Source organism: Coptis chinensis, chromosome 8 (assembly GCF_015680905.1).
Source record: "Coptis chinensis isolate HL-2020 chromosome 8, ASM1568090v1, whole genome shotgun sequence".
NCBI classification, from domain to species: Eukaryota; Viridiplantae; Streptophyta; class Magnoliopsida; order Ranunculales; family Ranunculaceae; genus Coptis; species Coptis chinensis.
In genome coordinates, this window is record NC_141463.1 from 8,543,575 (window position 1) to 8,565,864 (window position 22,290).

General features: G+C 35.4%; 3 protein-coding genes across 3 annotated transcripts; all 3 read left to right on the forward strand.

Annotated features, from left to right (window-relative positions):
• Nucleotides 1–1,825: 1,825 nt before the first annotated feature.
• LOC147479724 (uncharacterized) lies at nucleotides 1,826–3,621 on the forward strand. The gene is made up of 2 exons (XM_086578258.1): nucleotides 1,826–2,436; nucleotides 3,273–3,621. Exons 1-2 carry the CDS (start codon nucleotides 1,887–1,889, stop codon nucleotides 3,350–3,352), a joined length of 630 nt encoding a protein of 209 aa, XP_086434384.1. The 5' UTR covers nucleotides 1,826–1,886; the 3' UTR covers nucleotides 3,353–3,621.
• Nucleotides 3,622–5,447: 1,826 nt separating this feature from the next.
• On the forward strand, nucleotides 5,448–21,191 carry LOC147479725 (ubiquitin carboxyl-terminal hydrolase 26-like). Its single transcript, XM_086575724.1, has 15 exons — nucleotides 5,448–5,777; nucleotides 8,107–8,219; nucleotides 8,313–8,909; nucleotides 9,873–10,128; nucleotides 11,075–11,820; nucleotides 12,819–12,927; nucleotides 15,033–15,214; nucleotides 15,639–15,923; nucleotides 16,067–16,274; nucleotides 16,496–16,567; nucleotides 17,021–17,254; nucleotides 17,613–17,876; nucleotides 19,054–19,195; nucleotides 19,557–19,687; nucleotides 20,930–21,191. Exons 5-14 carry the CDS (start codon nucleotides 11,081–11,083, stop codon nucleotides 19,649–19,651), a joined length of 2,331 nt encoding a protein of 776 aa, XP_086431850.1. The 5' UTR covers nucleotides 5,448–5,777; nucleotides 8,107–8,219; nucleotides 8,313–8,909; nucleotides 9,873–10,128; nucleotides 11,075–11,080; the 3' UTR covers nucleotides 19,652–19,687; nucleotides 20,930–21,191.
• LOC147479726 (ubiquitin carboxyl-terminal hydrolase 26-like) lies at nucleotides 8,140–10,029 on the forward strand. Its single transcript, XM_086578482.1, has 3 exons — nucleotides 8,140–8,219; nucleotides 8,313–8,909; nucleotides 9,873–10,029. The coding sequence occupies exons 1-3, from the start codon at nucleotides 8,140–8,142 to the stop codon at nucleotides 10,027–10,029; spliced, it is 834 nt and encodes a 277-aa protein (XP_086434608.1).
• Nucleotides 21,192–22,290: the final 1,099 nt, after the last annotated feature.

The window sequence follows — 22,290 nt, forward strand, 5'->3', positions numbered from 1 at the left end:
TAATATGGAGGTTATGTGATATAGGTCCATGTAGGGGTGATAAAGGGCGGGCGGGGCTCGCCCTCAAACCATAAAAAGCCCCATGATTGAGGGGCGGGTCAGCCCAGCCCTATTTGATATTGAGGGGCGGGTCGAGTAGGGTCAAGCATGAAAACTCAAACCCTTAACTCCCCCTCCCCTCATTTTGAGGGCCAATCCGAGGGCGGGTCGGCGGGCCTGGGTCTAATTATACTTCACTAGTTTACTATTTTTTTATTTTTTTTTTTTTTTTTTTTTTTTGTTAATGATATGTATATAAGTATACAAAAACTAATTCTTATATCTTTAGAAAAAATAGATAGAGATGGTGGAAGAGATGATATTCTTAAAATATCTACATTTTTAATACTTAACTATGTTGTTAGGTTGGATTTGTTTTATGTATGACTTATATACATATCATTAAATCAATTACAAAAGTGCATATATTATATTATGTTATAATTTATCCCCTATTGAAAACTAATTTAATAATTTTTTTTATACAATTTAGATAATTATAGTATAATACATAAATATAATGTAAAATAACAAGAAAATATGGTTTTCTTTTAGGGTTTACACAAATATATAGTATAATACATAAATTATCACCTCTATTTTGGGTTTATACAAAATAATCATAATTCACTTTTCTTTTTATATTTGAACTCTTTTACTCAAATTACAAAATACCTCATATGATATGTGGTAAACTACTATTATTAAACATCATTTGTAGTGAAAATATTTAGTTCAAATAGGGATAATTGTAGTGAAAATATTTAGTTCAAATAGGGATAATTGTGGTACCTTACATATATATAATGTCAAAAAATAAAATATATCTTATCGAAAAAAAAAATACTGAGGGCCAAGTGAGGGCTTGGAAGGGCCAAATGCGGGCCGGGCCTATGCTTCAGAACCTAGACCCTAGCCCGCCCCTAACAAGCATGAGGGCCGGGCCAGCCCGCCCCTCAAATCTGTGAGGGCCAACTTTTGAAGGTTTTGACGCGCATTTTTGAGGGCGGGTCAGGCCGGGTTGAGGGCCTGAGGGCCAAATTATCACCCCTAGGTCTATGGGAGAGAGTTTATACTCAACGAATTAGAACCAAGGGGCTAAGCCTCATTTCTTGGTAGTATATCATATCGAACTAAAACTAGGACGAAAATAATTGATAGACATCAGTCCAATAGCTCATATCATCACAACCACAATGCCAACATTAGAGTCGAGTAGTCGACCACGAGCAGGCTTGCAAATGACCAAATCGACAACTTTGCAAATGGGAATTCATCAAAAGCTCTCCAATTCGACCTTACCCATTAACTGTTTGGATCACATGTCATCAATTCAATTTTGTGTAGATGCAACGAACTTGCGTTGCACATAGAAAATGTGTACTGGGAAATACGGCCTTGAAATTTTTTAATTCCTCCTCAGGTGTCCTTATAATAGTTCTATAAACATTTATCTTCTCCTAACAAATAGCAAAATAACTGGGCTACATGTCCAGCTATATATGACTACTCAAAATCGTCTAGTAGGATCTGTATAAATTTCCTAATCTATAGGAACAAGATTGCTGTCCTGAAAAACTAATTTGGTTAAACACCCAAATCTCTGATTACAGTTCCTAAAATAAGTAGAGCTCAAAACCAAATTACAGTTATATTAGTATGTAACTCAACTAGATAGTAGTTAAATTCGACTGGTCCAAATCACAACCTCACCGTACTATTCGCTTATTTCTCCATTTAAATCTCTCATTAACCCCTTTAATTTGGGTTGGTCGGGCGGTTTAAACATAAAAGAAGAAACTGGTCCAAAAATTTCAGCCAGCGTACCCCACCCTACCACCTCTTCCATGGAACCAAACATGGAAGAGCAACAAAAACATGCTCAATTTTTATCTTCATCTTCGTCTTTATCATCGTCGTCATTCCCCATGACGGATTCTGATGAACAAGAGCCCGAATCCGAGTTAGAAGAATTACGTCACATGGCATTAACAAGTCCATTAATTAGAAACCAACGTAAACGATTGTCGAAACAATTGTCCATGTGTGAGACTCCACGAGATATAGCTTGGGAAAAGAGACGTCGTCAATTTTTATTGAGTCAAAAACGTAGGAAGAATAGTTTCGATGATTCAGGGAGTTTCAATGAGTCAGTGCTTACGGATGAAGATCTCCATGAGCTTAAAGGGTGTATTGATCTTGGTTTTGGGTTTAATGAAGAAGATGGTCAGGAACTTACTAATACATTGCCTGCTTTGGATTTGTATTTTGCTGTTAATCGTCAATTTTCGCCTAGTCCTGTTTCAACTCCGAGCGCATCTTCTTCCGGTAGACGTTCTTTGTCTTCTCTTAATAGTCCAAGGAGTGAACCTGATTCATGGAAGATTTGTAATCCTGGTACGTGATTCTGACCCTCAATATAATGTTTCAATTTTGCTTGCATCTTGCATGGCTTTTGAAATATTCTGATTTTAAGTGTTTGTTTTTCTTTTAGGCCTCCATGAATTTAGTTACCCACGGAGGCCTAATAAGCGAATTTGAGCCTGGTATATTGCAAGTTGCAATACAACCATACAAGTATTAAAGTATACAACCATGTTGATATTTGGGCCAAATTGCTACGAGTAAATTTTACAAAAGTCACATAACGTTTGAGTACCGATTAACACTCTAGTTTCGTAGACTCGTAGTAATGAATTAGTACTGCGTGTCAAGATATTTCTTTGAAAAAAAAATGAAGAAATTAAAAACAAATAAATAAATGTTGGGGTCTTGGGGATGAGAAAATTTATTTCGAGTGCTTGGGCAGGTGTTCTTTCCAACTAGCGTAACAGAATCATAAATTTTAGCAGAGCCGGCAAAAGAACGATTTATAATTATTTAAAACTAAGTGGCTAGTTTCAGCCTTTTAGGTTAAAAGTACTTGTTCTTCTAAGATTAACATAGAATTGTTTGTCTTTAAGGTTGTTTGACTTTTTCTTATTAATTAATGTGATATGTGAGCTCAAGGGCAGAGTATGATAGGTATGTTGTCAGCTGAATTCAATATTTAATTAGCTAGGAATAGAATTGCACTTTGCAAGGAAATTAGTGGCCTATTTACGTATGGACAATTGTATGAGTTTCTCTAAGGTAAATGAACCTTGACTTTTGTTTTCAGCTTTCCTTGTTTCACCTAGTTTCTTCATTAGGTAGTTTTGTAACTTCCTAACTAGGACTATTCTTGAGTACAGGGGATGATCCGCAACATGTGAAGACAAAGCTGAGGCATTGGGCACAAGCTGTTGCTTGTTCAGTTAAACAATCTTATTAGCATGGAGAGGTGGTTTGTACTCTGTACAGTGAGGAAAAGTTGTTGTAAGTTGTAACATGTAAGAGCACCAAGAAGAAATTGCAGAAAAACGTGGGGGGGAAATGTGGAAGATTGTGATTGTATGACTAATGAAGGGATGGTTTCCTTTAAAATGATTAAGTGGAAGATTCTTCCGATTCATCCATCTTCTTATAATTTTCTTTTTAAAGGAGCTGTAAATTTACACATTTTAGGATGAGATCATCCAATCTAACCTGTACAACATGGAATAGTTGTAGCATTGTAGGTCTCTACCATAAGATGGACTTATTTTGAAACATTTTTTAATGGAAATACATGGCTGAAGGTTTGAAAGTAAAAAACCGAATGATAGACAAAATCTCTACACTAGCCCCCTCCGCCCAAAAAAACAATTAATATTATTTAGAATAATCTTCCTAATGTCACTTAAATTATATAATTATTCTTCATTTTTCTCACTGAAATTATAACAAATCCTCTTTTATTAAAAAATTATAAAAACCTCCATAATGTCACTTAAATAACATAATTATCTCCTATTTAAAAAATAATAATAAAAACAAAATAGATGAGCCTTCTCTATATAATTACAGTTGCCAATTATAATATAATCCAAATAAACCATGCTAACTATCGATCTCGAAATACGGGATTCAAGGCTTTAGAAAAAAAATTGGTATGTAAAACGGTTTGCATACTTGTAATTAAATTAATATGAACGGACGATTCTTACGCATAAGAAATCTCAAATTTCATCATTTTCAAACTGGGTAAATATTTTCCACATGTTTGTACTCACAATTCATATTTTTGGTGCGCTCTATAATTTAGTGTGTTGTTAACATTGTCATTGTCTAATATGCGAACTATATATTTTAGTAATTTAGTTAACACTACCTTTTTTTTTCCCCAATAATCATTTAGTTAACACTACCACTAAATGAATAACAAAATTTAAAGTCTTGTTAATATAAACAAAATTTACAGGCAACACATACTTATTATTTGTACAAATTTCCCTCAATGATTGCATAGGATTTAACTGTGCATTAAACTTTTTTTCTGTTTGGTGTAGCTGGAAAGCGCTCATCTTGCCAAATGACCCTTAAAAATTACCAATATTTTATTCTACAACTACACTTCTAACACTTCTCAGCCGTTTCTAATTTGGTTGGCAAATCGAGCATCATAAACACATTGCTAGATTTCAATGCTACAAAATGTGATTGCAAACCCCATATTCCGTTAGCTAAACATTACTAGTACAAATTGAGCATCACAAACAATACGCTTTACGCCCATACAAGATTCATAAGAACGATATACACTCACAGATATCCATAACGTCCTATTTTTATTGCTTAAACTACTCTGTAACTATTACAATTTATATATATCATGCAGTAAAATGTTTGTCTGCCTTGTCTATATTTTTTTTTCCGTATAATACATATTGTTTATTACAACCTAATTTATGGTAATTATATGCAAGTATACAACTCATTTACTTTTAAAACAATATCATTATTATCGTGTTAGCAGTCTTGTTAGTCTTCACACATCTCAATGTCTCTCCTTATTCTCTATTCATTTTTGTGATTGTGCATCGTGTTACGATTTATCTGAACGAAGATAGGTTTACTCCAAATTGAAGAAAATCTAACTTTGTCTATACGTCTTCATTACACATCTCCGTTCCCTCACAAAACAATAAACCACCTTCTTTTTTCGACGCACTGGTGTCATATATTTATCTATATTTTATTTCCTTCCCTTCCCATGTTCTTTATGTGTTCTTCCTCTGTTCTTTTTGCGCTCTATTTCACTTTTTTTTCCCCAAATTTTATCTTTTTTACGCTCTTTTTGCGTTCTCCTTAGTTTTTACCATTTTTTCATATACTATTTTCAAAACTTTAATTGCCCGGACTCTTAAAAAGTAAGAACTTGGTTTGCTACTAGAACAGTACATCTGTATTTAGATTCTCTCACCTCATTATTCTTCCATTTGATTATCAGAATTCACACATGATCAATATCGTTTGAGTTAAAACAGTAAAATATATATAGTTTACCTGATAATATTCAAACGAAAATAATAAACAAAAGTAAAAGTAGGGAAGGGGGGGAAATATGGATGTGGTTGGGCGGGACAGTATTCCGTTTACAACAAAGCAAAGAGTCGACTCTCGTCATAATCTCAGGACTAGCAACCGAAAACACAGGTGTCACCCTGACCCGCCCACAAAATTCTCGTCTCTCCGTTTTCTTTCCCAAACCCCCAAAAAAAAAAACAAATAAAACCCTGCTTTTCTTTCCATTATAACTCCTCAACTAAAACTATAAATTAAAATTAAATAAAACCCTACAATTTCTCCTCACCACTCCACGTCACTCTCTCTCTCTGGTAAAAAAAATTCTCTCTCCTTTTCTCTTATCGTTACTCTCAACAATTCCAGTTCTGCCCTAAATTTACTTGATAAGATCACTGTTTTTCTGCCCTAATTTTGTCAAATGTGTTGATTACTGATATTTTATTTCGGTTTGTGTGTTGATCGTTGTTTTGTTGTCTTGTGTGGAATTGCATGTAAGTTTAACTGCCATTTATAGCTTAGTAGGAGTGTTTTTATTTTTTGATCGGACTGTTGTGTTGAATTATGAAGATAAATTCACTTTTTTCTTCTTGTTTTTTAAAAAGTAGTTTTAGCTTAATTATGGAAAATCAAAGTAGGAATTATTGTTTGAACGTGTTCAGATGAGAACAACTCACTTTCCTTTAAGTTTTTGATTTTAGCAAAAATGTCGTACTGAATATGTTTAATACGGAGTTTATGTTGTTGTCGTATAATTGAAACTCATACAGCTCAAGTTTTATACTTCATTCTTGAAATTAATATAATGCCGTATTTACTTTTAGCAATTTTCTGGGTCAAAGATTGACATATAGACAAAAGATTCTCTATACAGATAAAAGAATCCCATTTTAGTAGTTAAGGTAAATGAATTCGTTGTTATTGCTATTATTGTTGAAAGTTCGTTCAACATTTAATGCTGTTATCTGTTTTGGTAGGATTCTCGTAATAGTGGAGAGCTTTCTTGGAATTACTTAGTCCACGGCTTTTTTTTTTATGTGATTTAGTGATTCAGATTTCAAGCTAACTAAGAATTGAAAAACAGGGGCATCATAGGAATTACTATTTGGAATACCTTCGCCTTTGTTATAGGACATCAAGTTAAAGTTCAAGTAAGATAATTGCTGAGTCCCAAGTTCTATATATTAACAAAATTTTCAGCTCATTACGAATTAATGATTGATATCAAAGTAAGGAAATTCGTCCTCCCATTGTATGGTCAGCTGTTTAGAGCTTAATTCGCAACTTCCATGTAGATGTTTAGTAAACAAAGTAATTTTAAGGGGGGAACGTGTACTCTGTCCACATTTGCATCTTGGTTAGTTAGTACATCATTCCCGAGTTTTACATACATGATTCTTACACCTTAGACAGAAGTGCTATCGTTTCCACCTTAAATTGGTACAGTTATTATCTTTCACAAAACTTTTGTTTTATTTATAAAACATTTCTCTGAAGAAATTGAATAAATAGATCATTATTTTTATCCAGAATAATTTCCTTATCATAATTTGCTAGATACACCTCACTTAATTTGTTATCACTCTCTCCAATTTAATAGCTAAGGCCAATGTAATGATTCTTTACTGTTTTGTGCTGTAAGTATTGTATGAAATTTGAGGCACAATTTTGTGAATGATTTGTTCTAGACTTTTAGTTGTTCAGGGCCCCACTAGAAATAAGTTCAGAAATAGGGTATGTGTGCACAGTGAATATTTAGTTCATAAGCCGTTTCTTCAATTCATTCTCTGTGCATGCGTAGTTTTCGTGGTGTAAAGATTTTTCCAATAGTTTCTATATAAATCATATATTGTACCTCTGACAAGATCCTTTTACTTTTTACAATTTTACGAAAAAGTTGTATTTTCTACAAATGGTGAAGAAAACTATGGGCAAGAAGGTTTGAAGAAATTGACTTCTGGATACTCACGAATTGTCATTTGTTTAAACTATATGTAAATATGTAATGATATCTTAACTCTTGGGCGGTTTGGCTGAGATTTTGTTGTGTATATGATACTCCTGGTCATCCTCTATGAAGCACAGACGCCGACACGAGCATTTCCTAAAAAAGTAGGACGCGGACATGGCAAGGATGCAGATATTAAATTATATTTTAAAATTTATTTATATTGACGTAACATGAGATTCTAAGTCATATCATAATAATTCAAGATTCATAAACGGAGGTACAATATAAACAGTAATAAAGATATCTCACATAACTATATAAGTCATGTTCGCGTCCATGCCGTGTCCAAACTAGCACGCGGGACACACATGTGCCGCGTTGGACACGTGTGCGGCGCTGACAGTGGAATTTTAGAGGTGTCCATGCTTTGGAGGTCATCCTATTAGTAGTGATTAACCTTCTTGTGAATGGTCACAATGGATTGACTTTTTTTTAGTATCATCTTTATTTTTTATTACGTACATATTACATAATAATACATATATACTTTTGCAGAAACTCTGTTACTGAAATAATTGATTGAGTTTCATATGATCGTGAGAAAACCTATATTTTATCATTTTATAAGAAGCACACATGGCTTTTGATCTGGGTTGCTTCTTCCTGATTCTAATATCTAAATCTAAATGCAGATTCTAATCCAGCGCGGTTCAGTTTGTTATAAAATGAGTAGACCAACAACCCGAGGAAAAAACAAAAGGCATAAGCCTGAGGATGATAACGTGCTCAAATCTGAAATTTTGAGGTTCTGACTTTTCTTCTTGTTTAGGCTGTAGCTTTTAGTAACTTTAATGTTCAATTTTCTATGTTTGTTTACTTTGTGTTTTCTTGTTTTTAGGAATATTCATATGACAGGCGATGTTACCCAAAATGATATCCATCAGCTTTATATGATGCGGAAGCCAGTTTGTCAGGGATGCCGTATAAACTCAAAAGATAATCCAAATTGCTTCTGCGGGTTGATTCCTCCTCCAAATGGAACTCGGAAATCAGGCTTATGGCAGAAGATGTCAGATATTATTCTTGCTCTTGGTCCAGATCCATGTGAGGATCTTCGTGAATCTGTTGATTCACCTGCAGGTTTGACTAATTTGGGTGCGACATGCTATGCTAATAGTATACTTCAGTGCCTTTACATGAACACATCATTCAGGCTAGGTGTTTTTTGTGTTGAGCCTGATTTGTTGGATAGACATCCTGTGTTGGATCAACTTGCACGACTTTTTGTTCAGTTGCATTCCAGTATTAGGGCTTATATTGATTCAGCTCCATTCATTAAGACATTGGAGTTAGACAATGGTGTACAGCAGGATAGCCATGAATTCCTCACATTACTTCTTTCTTTACTGGAACGGTCCCTAAGCCATTCTAAAGTTCCCAAGGCAAGAACTATTGTTCAAGATCTATTTCGTGGAAGTGTGTCGCATGTGACCCGGTAAGTTGGTTCTGTTGTGTCTGACTCATGGTGAACATTGAATTGTGTTTATTTTCTTTAACTGTATTAATGGCGGCATCCTGTCCATAATCTATTTGGTTTGTTTCCTTACGAACTGCATTCCCCTAAGAACCACAATGGGATATATATTCTAGATAAGATTACCTATTGGGGAACACGGTTGTGCGTACTATGATGCTGTGAAAATTTTCATTGACCTAGCATAACCTGCACCATATTGGGAGATAAGAAAAGTAATACTCATGCAAATGCCGATACATTCTGATGCAAAGCCAGTTATGAAGCTTTAGGTTCTGCCATAATTTATACTTCAGGAAGCACCATCAATAAATCAATTATTATAACTTATAGCGAGAAGGTTATTGCCATTTTCTTGATGAATACAAACTCAAGGGTAGTTAACTATTTAAATCATCTACTCGTGCAGAGATATATCTGAGTACATTTTTGGTACTCTTCCCTGGAAACATTTTCTCTGTCCAACTAGAATTAATGATCTATGATGGTCATCTGTTGAAAAGTGCAAATGTTTTATAATTTTTCAGCAGTCGGAAATTTAAGCATTAGTCTTTGCTTTTGCTATTTACATGCAAATTTGAAGTAAAGGGTTCAGCAATTATATGTTGGTCAAAAAAGTTTCAGTTAGACACCAAACCTAGATACAACTTCTTATGAATTATTGCCGTTACTGGCTTGCTTTTTTTTTTTTCCTGGAGTGATGGTCTTTTTGATTATGGTGGTTTTATTTTAGTTATGGTGTATTGTAAACACACTCTGTTTTGCATCCTTATACTTTTTTAACATTTTGTAAGATTTTTTTTTCTATATGCTTGCACTCACAGGTAATGATATCTGTCAGTTGACTATCATTTGTAGCTCTCTCTCCCTGGGATGTTGTTGTAAATCAAATAATGATTAGTTGCCTTTCTTACCCTTCCATAGGTGTTCAAAGTGTGGACAAGAGTCAGAAGCCTCCTCAAAGTTGGAAGACTTTTATGAACTTGAGTTAAACATCAAAGGTTTGAAAAACTTACATGAGAGTTTAGATGATTACCTCAGTGTGGAAGAACTATGTGGAGACAATCAGTATTTCTGTTAATCCTGTGGTTCACGAGTTGATGCTACCCGTTGCATTAAGCTGCAAACACTGCCTGGTTTCCTCAATTTCCAGCTAAAACGTTGTGTTTTTCTCCCAAAGGTACTTACCTTATATTATTCAAGGTTGATATTCATAGCTATCAATATTTAGATGCAATATATTTAAGTAGACATTCTTAAACTGTTTCGGCCTTTGGATGCATGCTGTTACTAAAGTCAAAGGATACTGGAGAACCAAGCAAAGGTAACATAAAGGGTATAAGCAATGGAAACGAACAAGAAGTCCCAAAAAGGGATGATCGATTTCCCAATTCAGAAGATGCTTTTCTTTCTAATACAGCCATTACTTTCAGTTGCTCTTGTACTTCCCAGAGTAATCTGTTATAGAGTCCTAGTCTCCCCAATCTCATCATTTGGTTCAATCTGAGATCTATGAGGTGAAAAATCAGGATACTATGTCAGGGTTCTTCTTCTTGAGATCTATATAATAAGGAAGATGGTCGATCACCCCTGACTGTACACCACACTTCAGAATTTTATGTCTCACTACATATGTAACATTGAGTTATCAAAAATTATATTTTCACAAATATTTCCAAACACGTCTATGTATGCGTTTCGGATACAATACATGGACATATTGAAGCCTCAATTTTTGGTATTTCGCTGCGTCGATTGTTTCGTACCCGTTTCCGTTTCCAATACCGATACATGTTTCAATATCACTTAGGTCTCATAATAGCAGAATAGCAGATTATTACTGCATTTTGTTTCCATCAGTTCTCAATGCACTGCTTGTATATTTTCCCTTTTGTCTCGTACATCCCTTAAATAGAAGGTACTTTCATGGCTGTAAAGATGGTCCTGGAAAAGTTTATCTACAGATCGTCTTTATGATTACTAAATTAGTCACAGAGGTTTTGTTGGTGGTTCATTTATCTTCTTCAGCATACTTGAGTACAAAATTGATTTCAGTATGCATTTGTCTTCTAATTAAATCCATAGTTGCTAATGTGTATTAGTATTTTTTTTCTTCTCTTTTACAGACCACAATGAAGAAAAAGTTAACTTCAACATTCAGTTTTCCTGGAGAATTGGATATGGGACAGCGATTGTGCAAGCCGTTTCAGTTGAAGGAGCTAATGTTTGACTTATCTGCTGTACTGATTCACAAAGGAACAGCTGTAAACAGTGGTCATTATGTTGCACACATTAAGGATGAGCGCACTGGGCTGTGGTGGGAATTTGACGATGAACAAGTTACCAAGTTGGGGTCCCACCCCTTCGGCGAAGGCTCTTCAACTTCAAAGACTAATCCTTTGCAGATTGAGTCGGTTGCGGAGTCGATGTTGTCTGAACAAACTAACAATGCCTCGAATATGAATCATGCTAGTAATGGTCGACAAAGTTCATCTGATTCTAAAAGCATTCATCATGTAGAGACGTTTTCATCTGCTGATGCGTACATGCTGATGTATACTCGTAGACATCTTAAGAAGTACACAAAGAACCCATGCAGTGATATGGATAATAGTGGAGTGCTGGTATCTGATGACAGTAGTGAGGCCCTTCCATTTCATCTTCTTGAAGAGGTACAAGAAATAAATGCATCATACATTAAGGCCTGTGAAGACTACAAACTAAAAAGGGAGAAGGAGTCGAATCATATCACCGAAAGAAGACAAGAAGTGAGATCAATTCTTTCCGAAGCCCCCGTACGTTCTCTTGAAGAGCCATTCTTCTGGATCGCTACAGACTGGCTTCGCCAATGGGCTGATAACGTTACTCCTCTGTAAGTATATGAATTATAAGAAATTTTATCTACTTAGATAGTTTGATTGGAACCCGTCCTTGTCTTGGAATGGCATTCTATGAATTACAGTTGAGGTCTAGATAGTAATATTTTTGGGTTACTGGTAATTTAAAATGTGAATTTTGGATTCTGTCACGCAAGTAGCCATGTTCCTGTTTTACTCAATTGTTTTTCTCACCATCTATTAGTCTAAACTGGTTGCTTTTTGGTGGGGGTGGATGTCTTCTACCTGGTAATGCTATTGGTCGACAGAGTCTTATCAAGTTTCTCTTAGAATGATTTACCAACGGTTAAAACCCTGCTTTTTTTGGTTTGGGTTTTACTCTTTTGGGTGCATCGGGGGTGATCTTTGGTTTTGAACAATTATCTTCTTGCTAATTGTATAAGTGCTAATGTAATCTTTATGGTTACAATTATCTTTACTGATAAGAAAGAAAAATTTCAATCAACAACATGGTCATTTGATCTGGTGGTATGATTCTCTCTTAGGGTGCGAGAGGTCCAGAGTTCAATTCTTGAACGGCCTTCTATATTTTGTTAATTTTGGGGATCCTTAAAAAAAAACTTGAGCTTTGGAGATCCTTAGATGGAAAAACTGTTGTTAATTTCTTGAGCTTTTGAAGTCCTTTGTGATATGTATATAAGTTGCACCTGGTAGAGACTTCACTCGAAGTACTTGCACCCAACTGTCTCGGGGGTAGCAAATAGGGATATAGTGGATAAGTGTCTAACATAAGTTTGGTTTGTGCGGATATGTACTTCCATATTTGTCGCTATAAATTTGTTTGTTTTCTGGTTTCTGTCTTTTTTATTTTGTTCAAAAAGTTTGTGAGTGTTTGATTGTTTCCTTTAATATTGCGTTCTAATCTTATTGTTTGTCGAAAGTAGAACACTCAATGTATTTGTACGAGTCTATGATCGGTAGGGTTTTCCCAGTGCTGAAAGAGGTCTTATAGCTTAGTTTTGTATTATTGCAGTGCCATTGATAACACCTCAATTCAATGCTCGCATGAAAAAGTTCCAGCTTCTAAGGGGGGTTTATTGAAGCGGTTGTCACCTGCAGCTTGGACCACGCTGCATTCGAAGGTATTTGCTGTTTTGGTTTCAAAACGACCTGTTAGAATAGTGTACATGGTTGCTCAATTTTATTCATGATATCTATCTCTTCTTAAAACTCTACTTTTCTTCATGTCTGATATTACTCTTCCACGTTGTGGTTATGTATTAAAACAACGTTTCAATGTTTGTGATCCTTTTAAATGTCTCTCTTTGTTGTTTTGATATCCCCCAATAATTTGTTCTGCTCAGATCGGTTCTATTTTAATTCTTGGAGGAAATACAAAAGAATTCTCAAAATTAAATTATAGAGCACAGATCGTCTTTTGTCTGTGAAAGCGTTACTTTTTAATGTGTTGACTAGTTCTTGCATGAATAATATTGACTATGGACTTCAGAGAATGTCTTGTTATTGATCTTCTAAAGAGAATGAGGGCTCTTGTACAAAATAATTTTTGGTTGGCTGCATTAATTTATTTTAACTTGCTTCAGAAGAGTTCTTCTTGTGGACAATTTTATCAGTCTCTTCTCAGTATGTTTTGTTCCTTATTCGAAACGCCGCCATATCGTGTTAGACTTTCCTCAATCAAGTTTGCTGTAGACGTAGTTGAACACATCCTTTTCTTTCTTTAAAGAACTTTCGATTTGTACTCAACCCTAATCATCCTTCTTTTGTTTTGGTTTCTGCTCACCCCTTCATTCATTGATTGGAGAGTTTGTCTTCTTGTAGAGATACTATCATTTCTTGTTTTTTTGCTTTCTTTTAGGTCAATGCATTAGTAAGATATCCCCTTGGACAGCTTCTTGATTCTGTAGGAATTAATAAAAGTTGCCTGGTATAACAGTTTAAACATGTATGTTTGCTTTGTTTTTATTCTTTATGTTAGTAGCGCATGTAGTACAATATCCATCTATGGCTGTAAGTGGTATGGTCTTAAGCAATTAACTACTGGCTAATTCTTTAAGTGTTGATGCAATCGCTCCAGAGTAAATAAATAAATATATATTGAATTTTACATTAAAAATAAGTATTTTTTAGTATGTACGTCTACCAATGTCTGATACTGCACAGTATCATTGTTTTTTTTTTGCTGTTCCTTTTCATTAATTTCAAGTAAAATATGTAGTTAGAAATATCTTGGCCAGAGCTTTGTTTCTAAAAACTCGTGGTATCCACATGAATCTCTGTCACTATAGCTCTTCAAATCTGTGTTTCCGAAGTCGTGATTTCATGAACTGCTCAACGAGTGTGCTTTTTTTTTTTATCTAAAAGAAGATCGAGTTTGGAACTTCGGATTGCGGCTTTAAAGAAACATATATGCTCTGAAGGAAGGTCGGAAATTTTACTTGTCGCAGACTCGCAGTTGAGTTTGAGAGCCTTCTTTTCTTGTAAGGAATACGTTCAAAGCTTTGGGGAAGCTTGTTGATAGTTCTTTGTTTAGATGGTAGAGTTATGTATATAAAGGGTGGCTAAGCTAGTGCCATTCTTTTCTTTAGTTTGCTTTTGTGATTGAGTGGCTACTGTTTTACACAGCCAATTTGATTTTTTCCCCCCCTCATTTTCTCTCTTAATTTTCTTCTTCTATTAGATTTTATTTTATTTTCCTTCTTATAAGTGAAGAAAGAAAATCAACATAATTTCAGTACTTTTATAAAAATAAATTATTTCGTTAATAACTTGCGGCAAGGTCCTGTGATGGTGAGAGTAGCTGGCTCGTGGTTATTATCTTCAACCTATGGTCGTCAAGAAAAAAGGCTTGAAAAAGGCTTCTCTCTCTCTCTCTCTCTCTCTCTCTCTCTTTTTGTTTTTGCCTTTTTATTTATTTATTTATTTTTTTGAGTAGTCTTGACTTCATCGTAACTTATTTTGTTATCTGTTCTCAACTATGTAAAGTTTTCTTGACTTGTCAAAAGAAAAAGAATCATCAAAGCCACCCTGTCTATAAAGACTATAATCCTAATGTTCCACTGGTTTTCCTGGGTTAAAGATTGACATCATCAACTATTCACTATATGAAGTAGCCTTTGATCTATTTTTTTTTTGCCGTAGATATATGATATTTATATGAATCTTCTCTGCTTGGCCTTTCCTATGATGGCTATGTTGCTGACTTGTGCTGCACTTTCATATCCAGTACGACGGAGGGCCAACGCTGACTGATAGTGACTTCTGCCGCAAGTGCCTCATGGATGGAGCCAATAATGCAGTTCGTGCTGATGACTATCGGTATCAAAGGAAAGCGATGAGAGATATTGCGGAGGCTGCACATGCTGGAAAGAATTTTGATTCCCCCCTGTATTTTGTTTCCAAGGCATGGTATGTTTCTTCTCATAAATGCTCTGTTTCTTCGATTTTGCTCATGCTTTTTTGTCAAGTGACTCGTTTGTGTGGGTCAACCTTGCTACATAATTCTGTTATTTCAGTGAAGTGTATTCTGTATAAACAGACTTAGGTATAAAACAATCGATTTGATAACATGGAAAGAAACAAAAACAAAACACGTCATTGTTTTCTCTTGCTTTCTCTCCTGTTTCTTTTTAGCCAAACTGATTTGTACGAATAGTCAGTGCCAGGTGAATATTGCATGTCTGGTCTGCCATGAGTGTCTTTACTCTTGTCCTATTTACCTGCTATATCTAGGTCAAACCCAATTGACCACTGATAGACCTATGATGCTATTGCAATCTCTGATTGGTTTATTTGGTTGTTATGCGTTGGTGTGAATTGTTTTCCTTCACAGGTTATCACAATGGTTGAGGAGAAAAAATGTTGATTTCCCTTGTGAATCTGACATTGGACCAACAGCTTCAATTAGGTGCCCACATGGGCAACTGACACCAGAACAAGCTTCTGGGGCAAAGCGTGTCTTGGTTCCTGAGAACCTTTGGCTCTTCCTTGTTGAAAGTGCTAATATAGTGAAACCTGATGATCCTGTGGGATGTTCATGTTTTCCGTCGGACTCGGAAATATGTGCAATATGTAGTATTGAACTAACAGAAGTGGCATGTTCTGAAGACAGGCTTAGGTAAACTTGGATACGGTTCAGTATAACAGGGGATTTAGATCTTTCACCACTAGGGGGATTTGTGTTGTTTATGGGTTTTTTTTTTCTCTCTTTCCTTTTTTGTGTATTTTGTTTAGGAGGTTGTTTTCATTTTACTGTTGCAGGGAAACAAAGCTCAAACAACGTCAAAATCATGAGAGGTTATTCCAGGGAAAAAATATTGCACTTTCTCCTGGATGTAACTATTACTTATTGCCTTCATCATGGTTGGCAAAATGGAGAAGTTACATTACAGTGTGCGGAAAAAATATGTCATCATCTGCTGAACCTGAAAGTTTGGAGAGTGTGATTGATTCACTTAAATGTAACGATGTAAGACGTGATTTCATGCCTGTTTATTTTCTTATTATTTATCTTTATAAATAACTGAGATGCATGCCTTGCTCATCACGGTTATCTTCATCATTAGTATTTTTAAGCTATGCCATCATCATAATCATTTTATTATTTTGTGTAACATGTTCTTCTGTTTAGTACTTTAGTTTCTTGATCAGGTTTACTGTTATTTTCTAATGAGATTTTTTGTATGGCAGCATTCAAGGCTGCTAGAAAGGGCACCTGATCTGTTTTGGAAGCGTGGTTCCATCCTCCAGAGGGCATCTCCTGTAAGTATATGTAATACTTTTCCTTTGTCAACTTGATTTTATCATCGCACTTGACAGAGTAGTGTACACATGTTCAGTCAATTGCTTCTGTGAGCTCTTCTTAACTCTTATCTTGCCTAAAACTGTGGTGAACGGTCTCTGCATACTTTGACGTTGAAGGGGTTGTTTTGATTATAGTATTGAAGGCAAAAAAGAAAAAAAAGGTTTGGGTTGGGTTGTGGGTTGTGGGTTGTGGGGGGGGGGGGGGTTGTTGTTTCTGGGAGGAAAAAAAAGGGAATGTAGGCATATCTTATCACTGTTCCTTGTTCTTCTGCTCTCCCCGTGGTTAGAATCTCCAAGTATATTATATATTTTCATTTTGCTGATTTTGTGGTTTTATATTCCATCTCTTTATTCAAAATCTTTTTCCTGTAACATTCTGATAGTGGATTATGTGATCATCTTGAATACCAGACAGATGGTTTGACACTTATCACGGAGAGTGATTGGAAGTTCTTCTGTCAAGAGTGGGATGGTACAGAGTGGGATGGCATATCTGCTCAAATTGAATTCAGGAACTGTGGGACAAAGAAAGTTATTGGATCCTGTGAAGAGATGCAAATCTCAGAGGTTGACTTGAGTCCTTCAAATGATGAGCTGAATAATGAGCTTGAGTCTAGAGAACCTTTTATTAAGACTGATCGAGAGGTAATTGCATCGTTGCTCTTATGATTAGACTGTTTATGCACTAAAAAATTGAGGCAAAGATATGATATACTGTGTGACACCTTTGATACAGAAAACCCCAGGTATAGGTGCATAATAGTGGCACACCTCCTCAGAACTTATTGTAGAGATCTATAGCTGGTAGTGACTACATTGTATATATCTAAATAAATTTGGTATTTTTGTTCTATTATGTGGTTTGCATCCTTTTGTTCTTTCTGTCTTCTTGTTGGGGTAGGTTAATGTATCAGATTTCTTTGTTAGCTCTGGATTCTCACGTGGCCTTGGTTTGGTTTACATTTCTTTCTGTTTTAACTTAATTATTTGTACAATTTATTAGGTTTGCGAGGACTGTGTTGGGGAGAAAGAAACTCATCATTTATTGCAAAAACTCCAGTACTGTAACGAAGAGATATGTGTCCATCTTGTGCGTGGTAAAGAAGCTCCTAAATCTATTGTGGAAGCTTCTGGAGCCATTTCCGAGCCAGATCGTCGTGTCTCCAAGCGTTCAAGGAAGACGTCAAACGGAAACAGTATAAACTTGACGGTGTCTGGCTCCACATCTATCTACCAGTTGAAATTGATGATATGGGAATATTTTGGAGTAAGTCGTCTTTGATAATCACACATATACACAATAGCACACAGGTATTAAACTGTATGAAGCCCACCTCGATGTCTGTTTTGACCATGGAAACTACCCTTACAAAATCACCTCATTCTAGAAGAAGCTGATTTTAAGTGAGGATATTATCTTCACAAAGCGTCATATGTAATTAGAGTTGTATATGTTTGGACACAATATCATGTATCATCTGGTATATTAAATAATAATCTATCTGTATTCCATGTGCATCATTAACTATGAGAGGGTTTCTTCCTTTGTGTGGTGTCTGTTTGTTCAGATAATTTTTTTGGACGTGTATAACTTTTGTTGGTGTCAGATCTGTTGGTAATCTTGGTTTTGATTTTAAAAATTGGTAGTTGGAGTAGGCTAAAAGAAAATAATCTTTATCTGAGCAATCTTCTTTCTCCCCTTGGTTTTCGTTTTTCAACTTGTATAATCTTTCAGCTCGGGTTTCCTTGAAGAAGAATCAGAAGTGTCCTGGAAAAGTTTTATGAGTTGAATAAGATATGTATTGCTCTGCTGTCCATTAACATTGACTGCACAGATGAAGTTACCTGATATTGTGTGGATTCCATGTTCATGTCATAATCAGATATAACATTTACTAAACGATGCAATGTAGTAAGATCGGTATGGAACCTGATGGTGTGTAGATTTTCCCACATTTTCTTGACTAAATATGCTTTAAACTATATTCAGGCTCAAACCAGAACATTTTGAGATACTGAAATTGTTTCAATTAATTGCAAAGATTTTGAAACAATTTTCTCCTGGACATTAACGCAGTATTTACATTCTTGTGTTGTCATGATAGCTCTGTGATTATTCGGTCAGGGGGTTTAAGTTATCTTTTTCTATTTATTTATTTTTCATTATATCATTTCAACAAAGTTCGAAATTTTAAATAAATATTCTTCTATGATCTTCTCTATGGAAGTTGACTTGTTTGTTCTACACTTTTTGACATTGCTTTCGTCGTTCATGTTCAAATGGAACTCCGTAAATCTGTCAATCTTCATACTCTCTGAATTCTCTCAGCACACTTGTTTTCAGTTTCAAATGAGCCTGCTGAATGCTGTCACATAAAGCTGGAGTTATGTAGTGGTTTTATAGTACCTGGAAGACATTCTTATAAATATAAGTTAACTGACAGGTTGTCAAGGAAAATCAGATACTCCACAAAGGCAACAGGGAAATTGAAGATGAATCTGCTACTCTAGCTGACTTGAATATATTCCCTGGAGATGTTCTGTGGGTTAAGGACTCCGAAATCCATGAAAATCGCGACATTGCAGGTACATATCAACAATAGAACTAGCTAAGATATATGTATATCAGTATATGCTATTTTGAATTATTGAATGCACAGGTGGATACATGGGCAAGTCTGTCTATTGTTTGTGTGTCCACGTGTTTGTGCATGCATGTATTTGTGTGTACAATTGATAACGCTGATAAATGAGTGAGGCTATAGTTCGTGCCGAGATGAGCAATAAAATCTGGGTTCAAAAATATGGTGTGGCTCAGAAAGATGCATCAAACTTCTGTATAAAATGTGGCGTAGGGCTTTATGCATATATATACAAGATACATAGCAGAAGCTGGGTGAAATGCTTGTAGTTGTTTTGAACTAACATATATCTCCATGGAATTTAGATGAACTTTCGGAACAAAAGATGGAGGTTCAGCCTGCAGAGGAAGGCTTCAGGGGAACACTTCTTTCATCAAATGTGTCTACCCAGGTTATCTAGAAAGAATGCTTTAGTTTCCTTTCCCGTTTTGCAAAGGTGAGTGCCGTTTTCTTGTTCAATATTTCTTTTTTGTTATTCATGACTGGCTTTAAGTTATTAGTCTACTTATTTTTCCCTTACTGTTTAGTTGGTAACTCACTTCTCCGATGCTGAATTCATGTACATGTGCTGTTAACTTGAGGGATTAGATAGTGTTTGTGCTCATAGCATCAAAGATTTGCCCGTTGGCTCAGTTAATTATATTTTAATTTTTGAATATGAGAAAACGACAAAAATTTGGAGAAGAGAGAAAAGAATGTGCGGCCTTCATTAGTTTTACTCTCTCTCTCTCTCTCTCTCTGTACACACACACACACACACGGCCAGCATACATAGCCATCCCAAGAGACACCCCAACCCAAAAGTGGGCTTACACAAGGAATTAAGGGCTCATTTTATGTGGATATTTTCTGACACCTTTTTTTTTATTGGTAAATAAAGTTTATTATGATTATGAAACCTATCAAAAGAGAGTAGGATGAGATGTCCTACTAGTACAAGGATCTAAAGCTCGAAAGAGAGAAGAAAAGGAGGAACAAACAAACAAAGAAAATAAATGTAACATCTACAGGCTCCACAGAGGTATGACAGTATGACCCCCACAGACCAAAGGGTTGTCAGTCATGGAAACAAACTTTTATGGTCATCATATTTTATTTTTATTTTATTTATTTATTTCTACTTAGAGACAACTGCCCAGCTCAGTAATCCTAAAATTAGGACATCCAGTTCAAAACCAATTACCAACGAGTGGAGCAGCGCCATGAATTTTGTAATGATTAAATACATGTATGTATTACCGGTTAAACTAGGTGACCCGAGGCATTGTAGTAGAGAAGGAGCCGGGGAGTTTCAATGCCCACGTAAGCATTCTCTTGTTTAATTATCTTTCCCGACAATTTTACAATGCCACCCATATTACACAAACAGGCAGAAATGATGACTGTTTGAGTAATATGAAATTATGAAGTTCTATTGATATTGTCATATTGGAAGTAAAATTCTGATAATAAAGTACATGTTTTCCTTGATATCTACTAAATCATTAATTGACCAGCATGTCTGGTAATCCGTATTTAGTTGAGTAGCCATCCGCACATTCTGAAATGACCCTACATGCATCGTTGCGCATATAAACTACTATGTTAGTGACGGTTGTACCTGTAGTATATCTTATCCGACTTAATAGTCATATTTTTCAAAATAATGTAATAACCTGTCCCGTGTTATTATTGACAGTTGTGGTGGACTAAGGCATCTGTATGTACTCCGCATTCACTGTATTTGACTTGTGCACAGAGAGTGATACCTGAAGTGGGCCATCTTTCTGCCGAAACGTTCTCTATTATCCTTATCTCTGCAATATGGTGTACATGAAATATAATGGTAACATTTAGTCTCCGAAATTTTGTAGTGAAAATGGTATTTCTGGTAGGCTAGTTTGATGACTCCAGTTGTCGTTTGCTATTTTGGGGTGGAATATAATGTCTGTGTTTGTTTCTTGGTGTACTCTTGTGGAATATCTCATCCTACCTATTTAATTCTGAAGTTACACGCCTGGCCTGACACGTACTGGAAGCTACCATTCCCTTCTGCAAACCAGTGCCTTCTGATTTTTCTGCGTATAGAATGCAATGGGGCGGTATATATTTAATGAAATTGCACATTGCCTTCAATGTGTGAAATGACACCTTCACCTTTCAACATCTACTGGATTTATTAATTCCCTAGAAGCTGTAATCCAATTAAAGTAAAAGGCTATATTCATTTGAAAAGCAAACAAGAGAAAAAGCAATATCATTTACAAAACTACGCGACTATTCCCATGTCTTTGATCCAGAATGTATATCCTATAAGATTCAGTGACCAGGCATTTCCCCAAACATTACCCTTTGGTTTTCTAATTGTTTGTGATATTGTGATAATCTTCTTGCAGCTTCTTTTTTGGAATGACCAGGTTTTGTGTGGTTAATTAACAATGTCTTTGGGTGAGGATATGGTGTTGCTGCTAATTAGTAGTCTACCCTTTTAATATTCCTTTATCTTTTTTATATTTCCCCACTTCTCTATTAAGTTACTGTCAGCTGTTGGTTCTTGTACAAGATTTACTTGAAAGAAATCGTTGTTTATGTGTTGTTGAGTATAATCTTTGGTATACTGAAGTTTGTTTATATTTAGCAGTTCGAAGTAAGAACAATTTTAGAATAAGTTGTGGTTCTTTATCACTGGATTCAAACCCAAGCAACGGAGGTTCCAACAGAAGTGAATCATAACGACTACCTTACTTAACTTCTTGTTAATTGCTTCCTTGCTTCATGCTGTTGATTATTCATTTTTGTCTGATCCCAACGTCGGTTTTGGATGTGCTGCTACCATGTTAAGCTTTACTGTTTTACATTGAGCTTGCAGAGTTTTCTAGTCAAGAGGGCTTGCTTTTGTAAGTTGTTGATTATATTGACTGGAAAATGTAAACTCAAAGGGCATTGTATGTGAACAACCAGATATTGTTCTTGACTGTGGATTGCATGTTGGTTCAATGAAAATTTTGTGAAGGAGTTATGAAATGATTTGAAGAGCCTGGGTTTAATTTATTACAACAA

What these genes read in the sequence shown, in the direction of transcription:
- LOC147479725 (XM_086575724.1), top strand. Translation starts at nt 11,081, where the DNA reads ATGAAGAAAAAGTTAACTTCAACATTCAGTTTTCCTGGAGAATTGGAT. An exon ending in ATTCACTTAAATGTAACGAT is followed by an intron (nt 16,275 to 16,495) that starts GTAAGACGTGAT and finishes TTTGTATGGCAG; the next exon opens with CATTCAAGGCTGCTAGAAAG. An exon ending in TTATTAAGACTGATCGAGAG is followed by an intron (nt 17,255 to 17,612) that starts GTAATTGCATCG and finishes ACAATTTATTAG; the next exon opens with GTTTGCGAGGACTGTGTTGG.
- LOC147479726 (XM_086578482.1), top strand. Translation starts at nt 8,140, where the DNA reads ATGAGTAGACCAACAACCCGAGGAAAAAACAAAAGGCATAAGCCTGAG. An exon ending in CTCAAATCTGAAATTTTGAG is followed by an intron (nt 8,220 to 8,312) that starts GTTCTGACTTTT and finishes TCTTGTTTTTAG; the next exon opens with GAATATTCATATGACAGGCG. An exon ending in AGTGTGTCGCATGTGACCCG is followed by an intron (nt 8,910 to 9,872) that starts GTAAGTTGGTTC and finishes ACCCTTCCATAG; the next exon opens with GTGTTCAAAGTGTGGACAAG.
- LOC147479724 (XM_086578258.1), top strand. Translation starts at nt 1,887, where the DNA reads ATGGAACCAAACATGGAAGAGCAACAAAAACATGCTCAATTTTTATCT. An exon ending in ATGGAAGATTTGTAATCCTG is followed by an intron (nt 2,437 to 3,272) that starts GTACGTGATTCT and finishes TCTTGAGTACAG; the next exon opens with GGGATGATCCGCAACATGTG.